Here is an 8,467-nt window from a genome sequence, read left to right as displayed (position 1 = left end):
TACTGAACTGCAACTCCTTGAGGAGAAATGAAAGATGAATGCATTTAATCGGGAAAGGAAGTAATGATTGTCCGTGTAACGCCTGCATGTAAGCTCTGTGGTATCTCAGTCGCTGTTTCAGCATCCAGCAGCGTGAACGCTGTTTGCTGCCTGCGGACTCGTGCCTGTTGTGTGTCCCCTCCCGGCAGGTCCAGGTCCGTGAGCTCATGGAGGCCCAGAACCCGCCCGGCGCCGCCGCAGCAGATCCCGGCCTGGGCCCTTCCCCGCGGGGCTCCTCGCAGCCACGGGCCGTGCCCCAGCCCCTGTACCTCAAAGCCCTGACCATCCCTCTGCTCCAGCCCGTCCAGCCCGGCTGCTTCCAGCCCCACGGGCCCCTGGTGAGCGGCAGGAGCTGTGTCCACCTCGATGGCAGCAGCGTTCCCCTCATCCTCAACCCGCTCGTTCCTGCGGAAGGTGCGGAGCGGCCTCAGCCGCTTTTCCAGAAACAGCTTGGGCAAAGTCTAACGTTGAGCATCGTCAGCACTTTACCTGTTTTATCATCGCCAAGTTCTTGTCTAAATGCGTCTGTTGGCAGCCCGGGAAAATCAAAAAAATCTGGGAAATACATCTGCAAACACTGTGGACGAGATTGTTTGAAGCCAAGTGTCCTTGAGAAACACATTCGCTCCCACACGGGAGAGAGGCCCTTTCCGTGCACCACCTGTGGCATTGCATTTAAAACTCAGAGCAACTTATATAAACACAGGAGAACTCAAACACATGTCAACAACACCAGGCTGCCCTCAGACTCTGACACCAGTGGGGGACCAGAGCAAAATGAGAGATCAGCAGAGAGCATCACCTCTCCCCAAGGCAGCAAAGGCTTGAGTAGCACCAGTGAAGACCAGGGGATAAACATCAAACAACCCAGTTCAGAGACCAGGGCAGCAACGGACACTAAGAAACCTCATGAGCTCTCACTGCCACCGACAAGCTCTTCATCAGCTGCTTCAGAAAATCAAGAAACAACAGATCAGTCACTCAGTTCAAAGGCTGTTCAGGGGGATCCTGAAAGAGAACCTCAAAGTTTATCATCTCCAGGAGCTTTGCCAAATGGTCTGTGTCTGAGAAAGAAGATGCAGGAGCACAGAACTCCGACTGCCAATAAGCACATTCAGCTGCAAAGGCAGCAGGCAACCTCTTCAGAGAAGCAGTGGGATTACAAACCCTTGGACTGCAAGCTGAAGAAGTGTGAGAGCACTGACTCAGGGTATCTGTCGCGCTCCGACAGCACAGAGCAGCAGCTGACATCATCCAGCCCCTTGCACAGTCTCTGCGAGCACAGCACAGAACTGGAAAATGAAACTGCCTTCAGCAGCCCAAGGTGTGCCTCCGGAAGCACTGCAAAGCCAGAGGCAGCTGACAAAGCTACAGCCTCGATGCTAGAGAAAAAGAGGCTGGAAGAACACATTTCAAAGCTCATTTCTCACAACAAAAGTGTGGTGGATGACACCCAGTTAGACAATGTCAGGCCCAGAAAAACTGTCCTTTCTAAACAGGGAAGCATTGACCTGCCAATGCCTTACACATACAAAGACTCTTTCCATTTTGATATCAGAACTTGTGATGTAAATAGGAAAAAGAATGTTTCTCTTTGTTCAGCAAAATCTACCTTTGCACCCCTGGAGAAATGCAAGCCGGTGTTTTTCCATTCAGTTCCCACCCAGTTCTCCACAACCATCGACACTGTGCCTGTTACTCGGAGCAACTCCTTGCCTGTTGTGGAGGGAGCGAGGCTGGTACATGACAAACCAGGTTGCTCAAAACCACTTTCTCTTACTAAGCAGTCTGTAAACACAGGCACTGCTGCTTTGCTGCCTAGCAACAATCTCGCTGCAAATTCAGTGGATTTCCCTAATAGCCATCCCCGAGCTCTAGTCAGACAAACAGCAGTGGATGATTTGCCCCCAAGTAATGTGGCTGATCATCCTTCTCTGTCAGAGGAGCTGAAAGGGACTAAAAAGCTTGGGGCTGGAGAAGTAATCAGTGCTAAAAATAAGAAACACAATCAAAGGAAGTTGAAGATGTTCTCTCAAGAAAAATGGCAAATGTATGGAGATGAAACGTTTAAGAAAATCTACCAAAAAGTGAAAAGCAGTCAAAATGCCAAGAAAATTAAACAAAGAGAGAATAACACTACAGATATTACAAGCTTGACTCCTAATTCAAGAGAGTCAGCCAGTAGCACTGAAATAACTGGGGAAATAGATGGCAAGAGCTCTGCAAGTGACAGCCCTTCCTGCCTTGTGACAGCAGCTTCAACCACGGGTAGATCAGGAACCTCTGCTGATGGTAATCGTGTTCTGCAGAATGTGTCCTCTGAGGAAACTGCAGACAGAGTGTCCAACCTAATGGAGACGTCACATTCCATAGCTGCCGGAGCTGTAACCAGCCAAACTTCTCGAGAGCTCAGTGGCAGTGACATGGAGAAATGCACAGCTGGCAGCAGCACACTGCTGGCTCCAAGCAGTGGTGAGCTCAGGCTTCAAAATCCTGAGTGTCAGCTGAGCAGCCACGGGAGGAATGATGACTGCTTGCCAGTACAGAGTAACAACAGGGAGAAACCAAACCCTGGGGAAGAATCCAGTGCATTTGAATTAGATTGTAAAAGCACTTCACACCATTATGGGAACCATCACGGGACTAAGGAAAGTGGCCAGCATGGCCTGATGCCCCTGTGGGTCCACTGCAACAACAGAGAAACTGCAGGGAAATCCCAGGCTTTGCCATCAGAAAGGAAAAAGCTGAAATTCGAAGTGGAGAAGACACAAAATGTGATTTCAGTGTCCTGCCCTAGTCCCAGTAGTGAAACCACTGCAGTAAGTGAAGCAGAGAGAGGCCATTGCTCCAGCACTCAGTGTCTTCCCACAGCTCCAGTGAATTTCTCCAGTAAAGCAGAGGAGCAAAAATCAAGCACGGGAATTAATGAAGCCACTGGACGTACTGAGAATGTGGAAAATAGGAAAACAATCAAAATTCCCACACAAACTCTTAATTACAGTGACATTAACCTTCTTTCATATCCTGCAGGTATCTCAAAAGCTTCAGTGGTGGGATTTTTAGGGTCTGAATTAAGGGGAAGTGGTTCCAACTCTTTTGCCTTGCACAATGCAACAGATGGAGATGACAAAACACATTTTGTAAGAACAAGAGCAAAAGTACCACTTCCCAGTGACAATGCTGTGGATGTGTCTCCTAAAAGCCATCATCTGCAATCTGATCATTTAAGTCCAGTCCCACAACAAAATGCCTTCTCTCCAAAATATATCCTTAAATTGCCACAGGACAAGAGAGCTTCAGATTTGTCACCTTTGCTTCGATCTGAACAGGAGGTGACACCTGGCACAGACACCTTAACCACCCCACCCTGCTCCTCCAGTGGCACATCCCTCCATTCTCATTCCAGTGTTGTGGTTTGTTCCCCTTTTAAATCTGAAGTGAGACAAAAAGCTGGCAAAGGAGAAATTCAGTGGAATCTTCACACAAACTGGAAAACTACAGGATTCTGTTCACCAGTCAACTCAGAAACCACAAATATCTTAACCACAGCAGAGAACACCTTTTGCAACCAAAACTTCAAGCAGCAGGATATTTCAAGAGAGGATTGGAAAAACAAACAGAACAAAACCAAATTAAATTATCAAAGGCAAACAGAAGAGAAGTGGATGAGTAAAAGTACGTGCTCTACACAGACTCCAAAGAAGAAAATCTGCTTTACTTCTGTGTATACAAGTGGCTTTTTCATATCTGCTGACATCAAAGATGAGAGGAAGGCTTTACATCACCTTTGCTCAGGAAGCGACTCTTTGATAAAGACATCAGTTTCCAGCAAGGGTGCAGAGCCAACAATCCTGGGATGGGACAGAGCAGGAAGTCCACGCATCCTTAAGGACACCCCCCCACCACTGCAGGATCTGCAGCATTCCCAGAGCTCAAGAGACACCCCCACTTATTTTTGCCATTCTTTTGGCACTTTCTACTGCCACACCCTCAGCACTCACTGTAAAGGATTCCCAGCGCTGCCCCACAATAACAGGACCAGCTCTCCAGCACCAGGCTCCAAGAGCACCTTCCCATCCCTGAGTGCCGAGCCCCGGCTGACCTGGTGCTGTCTGAGCAGGAGTCTCCCTCTGCCCTCGGAGCAGAGTGGCAGTGCAGGCTCTGCCCACCCTCCCGTGCACACCTGGGACAGGGAGCCCAGCGGGGAATGCACCCTGTCGAAATATGACATCTCCATTTTCAAAATGAGAAATATTAGCAAGACTGTGGCATATGGCTTAACAAACACAAGCTTAAAAACGTTGGTTTCATCCTTCTCTAAAGGACACCAGATGCAGGAGGTAATATTAATAATTCTGTTTGCTTTCTCAAGGAGGTGTTACTGGCTGACAGCCCACCTCCACCCTCCTATTAGAAAAATGAAGTAATGATTAGAAGTGTATTTATGGACATTTACAGGCATTTGCTGATACAGAATTTACAATTTATGTTTTTATAAGATAAGTCTTATATTTATTTGATGTATCAGAAGGATACATTTCTGTGTGAATATTTAAGTTTCTTTAACTTGACCATTTCAGAATGCTGATAGTGAGAAGAGTGAATTTCTATTTCCTGATTTATTCCCTTGATGGGGATTTTTATATTTTTCTCTAATAGCATCTGTATTTCATTGCTTTTATTCTAAATGAATATTTGACTTAGAGTAGGACTTAAATACAGTTCAGTGCTATTTAAAAAGCACACAGATTCCAACTTCTCAGTCAGTGTAATTCACAATTTTCATGTACTTAACTTTTTCCCAATATTCTCAATAGTTAAGCTCAACACTTCCTGGTGGTTCATTCAAAAATATTTTGGAGCACAAGAAGAAAACAGTAGTTTGCAAAAAGGAAAAACTCTCAACAAATAAACTCAAGAGGAGCCACAAACAGAAAAGGATTAAAGTAACCCCTAAATGGTAAGGACTATGGCTTTCAGGTTCACTAGATATAGACATATTTTTGTTGTGATGTGTGATGTAAAAACTCCACAGAAAATAAAAAGTCATGCCCAAAATTCAACCTTGTCAAAACTGAGGGGAAAAAAAGAAATCCCCCAGAAAGAGCTATTATTATAGCACAGCAGGGCCCCAAAGGTAAACTATAAAAATATCAGTATCTTGTTTACTGTTGGGAGCAGACTTTTCTAAGCAAACCAGACATATCCCACAGAAAGATGATGCCTGGTCAGTTGACTCTCTTTATGATTTAGAAATTACTCTAATCTGTCAAAATTGTCAGCATTTACTTCTGTTTGAAGGGAACCAAAATGCTTCTGTTTTTAATCCTGTCACAGCTCAGAGCAGTGTGTGAGGCCCTTTGTCCTCGGAAGATCCATATCCTGAGCTGGTATTCACCAGAGAAGGCAGAAGAATAAATATCAAGTTTAACACAAACTAACAGAACCATCTGTAGTTCAAAGGATCATTTGGTTTAAATAAGAAAAGCAGGAAGAATTAGAACATAAAACTAGCAAAGGCACATTGTCTTCTCAATCAGCACAGCTCCCCCCGTTCAATGGGAATTCATATCAGTGGAACATTTGCCCTCTAATCTTTCAGGAGTGTGGGACAGCAGGATGTCTGATGAACTGCTTCAGTAAGGAACACATATTGTGTGCATACATCCCTCCTTATTTCATGACCAAAATCAGACAGAGTGACTGCCTTGAGGACAAATCAGTGTCAGTAATTTAATCACTGTGTCTAGTTCAGCAACCAGCACTGCAATTTTGAAGGGTCATAGGAACAGGAATAGAAGACTCGGGTCACCCAGCCAAGTGACATTCTTCTAGGAATTTTTTCTGATTTGATTTTCAGGTGTTTTTTTGTTGTTGTGTTTTTTTCCCCTGCTGGTCTCAGAATTTGTTTATAGCAAGTTTATTTGTGTCAAATAAGTGCAGGGATTTAATTAAGTACAGTATCCTGAAAGCTCAGGTCATGCCTATTAGTAGGTGACTGGCCCAGCTGGTAATTACCAAATCTAATTTGATTTTCTAATACACCAAAAACCTGAATAAGTGCATCCTTTTAGATTTACATCTTGCTCTGTGGATAGTAACAGTCTATTGATTTAGGGATGGGACTTTAGTGTCACTCATTCAGAGTTACTAAAAAGATGGAGCCAGAGTAGAAAATAAAGCAGAGTTGCATTATTCAGTGTGGGTTTGATAAATAACCAAAATCCTTATGTTGTCCCTTGGTGATGATGAACAGGCAGCACTCAAGAATTGGAAAGGAAAAAACCCAACAACCACACAGTCTCAGGTGATTCCTGTGTGGTTCAAGTCTTTGTGAAGTATATTGTTTTAAAATTCCAGATATAAGAAAAAGGATCTGTTATTCCTTAATCCTTTTCTCTTGGAAAATCAAGGATTTACTCAATCCTACAAAGAAAAAAGATAAGAAAATAGTTGTGGATCTCCTGCTTAAAATCCATATTGTTTTTGGTGTTGACATAAACAAGCATCTCCTTCCCAGTAATAAATTGCTGTTAGACTTTAATGCACCTGATGAGGTGGTGTTATTCTTCTCTGGCTGCTCTTACATCTCCCATATTTGTTTATCCCCTCAATGCCCCTGACACTGCAGGTACAGAGGAAGGCACATCCATGGATTTGCTCAGCTGAAAATAAACCGGCTGAGCAAGAGGTCCTGTTTTCCCAACAGAGCTCTGGATGCTCTGAGAAAGGGCTGCTCATCCCAACCTCCCAGATTTAATAAGCATAAGAAGTGCCATCCTCCTCAATCCAAGATGCAAGGTAAGTATTTGGATTATTTTTGTGAAAATTGATGTTATTTCAGTGATACGATGAGAAATCTAGCAAGTTTGAGCATATGGGGGTAATAAAAATGGAAGTAAAAGTTCATCCAACCTCTTTTCAATAGAAAATGATGTACACCAGCAAAAAGACACATCATATTCCACCTCAGACAAACTTTGCAGAAGGAAAAAAGAAGCAAAGAATAACTCAGGAATATCTTCCCATACTGAAAACCTAAACCATGTTAAAAAAAAAGACAAAATGGATAAAAAAGTAAGTATTGTACCCTAGTTCTTGTATTATTTTGTATTAACAGGAAAAAAGAATTGTTAATTAAAACCTGAATTATATTCGGCTGTTTTAAAGTTGAAACTATTTTGTATCACAGACTTTGGTTAAAATGTTTAAAAATGTATTAAAGGTGTTTTGGGGGGTTAAAATACAATGAAAATTCAATAATGCTAGAATTATCTAAAACAACAATTAAACTGGCATCAATTGAATGAAATTGCTTTGGACTGAAAATATACGTGAAATTTAAATTTTTTCCTCTCCTAATTCCTACAGGACATTTCTGGGCAAATCAGAGAACACCCAGGAACAGACGCCTCTGTCCAGAACATCACAGCTTCTCTGGGAATAGCTGTGACAGCTCACTCCTTTTCCTCCACAGCTGCCACATCCCTGCAGGAATCCAGCAGGGACGTGGCCATTTGCTGCTGGGTGACAAAGCCCCTCGTGCTCCAGCCAGCCCTGCCTGGGGAATCCTGGCCAAGCCTTCGGAGCAACCCCGTGGCAGCTCCCTTTGGGTCTTGTCCTGAATTTACAAACACAGGCACAGGTGACCAAGCTGACAGCACAAACCCAGAGGCTGCTGCTCCTCTTTCCTTACATCCAGGAGCAGGCCAGGAAAACATATTGAGGGTAGAGTCAGAGAGACAAATATTTGGAATATCAGACCCATTGATCCAGGCCTTCAGAAGGGAGAAAGATCCAAGTGGAGAAAGCACACGTTCACCTCCCAGAGAAAACTCAGCTCCCAGCTCCCAGCCAGGATGTTCACATTTGTTTGGATCACAAGCAGAGTCTGTTCCTGAGAGGGTCACGAGGGCTCAGTTACCCAGCAGAGAAGACTCACAGAGGGCAAACTTGTCTCAGCATCTCCTGCAGCTGCACAGAAGCGCAGACAAGAACAGATCCCACCTGCAGCCCAATCCCTGTGGAAGGCCACATGGAACAGCTCCTTCTACCTTTAAAAAGCCCCCAGTTACTCTCAGATCCCCTGAATTCAAGAGTTACTCTGCAACATCCACCAAGACGTACAAAAAGAGAGGTTTAGAGATGATGAGGAAACAAACGCGGGTGGAATATGATGACACGAGCAGTGACGATGAGGACAGGCTGGTTATAGAAATATAGCAACAGGCTGCTGCCAGGCTTGTGTGCCAGCCTGTTACAGCAGGAAATGCCAGGGATCTTTGATCCCTGGTTCTGAAACACCTTAACATCAACAAAGCCATTCCTCTGTGCCAGGGGCAACACCCTCTTTGGAAGAGTCCTTCCTTTCAAGGACTCAACCTTTTTTTAGAAATGCTCATTTGAGGCTGGCATCATGCATTTAAAT

The 8,467-nt window shown here is 44.3% G+C and overlaps 1 protein-coding gene across 1 annotated transcript; it reads left to right on the top strand.

Moving 5' to 3' along the window:
- Positions 1–206: 206 nt before the first annotated feature.
- Positions 207–8,262, top strand: ZNF831 (zinc finger protein 831). The gene is made up of 5 exons (XM_062505216.1): positions 207–4,379; positions 4,857–4,999; positions 6,671–6,840; positions 6,968–7,116; positions 7,411–8,262. The coding sequence occupies exons 1-5, from the start codon at positions 207–209 to the stop codon at positions 8,260–8,262; spliced, it is 5,487 nt and encodes a 1,828-aa protein (XP_062361200.1).
- The last annotated feature ends 205 nt before the right edge of the window (positions 8,263–8,467 follow it).

This window comes from Cinclus cinclus, chromosome 18, assembly GCF_963662255.1.
Source record: "Cinclus cinclus chromosome 18, bCinCin1.1, whole genome shotgun sequence".
Taxonomy (NCBI): Eukaryota; Metazoa; Chordata; class Aves; order Passeriformes; family Cinclidae; genus Cinclus; species Cinclus cinclus.
The sequence above is the reverse complement of the archived record's forward strand: the minus strand, read 5'-3'. Positions and strand labels throughout refer to the sequence as shown.

Excerpts from the sequence above, each read along its gene's own strand:
- ZNF831 (XM_062505216.1), top strand. The coding sequence starts at position 207 with ATGGAGGCCCAGAACCCGCCCGGCGCCGCCGCAGCAGATCCCGGCCTG. Across the intron at positions 4,380-4,856 it reads AAGGACACCAGATGCAGGAG|TTAAGCTCAACACTTCCTGG; the intron begins GTAATATTAATA and ends TATTCTCAATAG. Across the intron at positions 7,117-7,410 it reads AAGACAAAATGGATAAAAAA|GACATTTCTGGGCAAATCAG; the intron begins GTAAGTATTGTA and ends TAATTCCTACAG.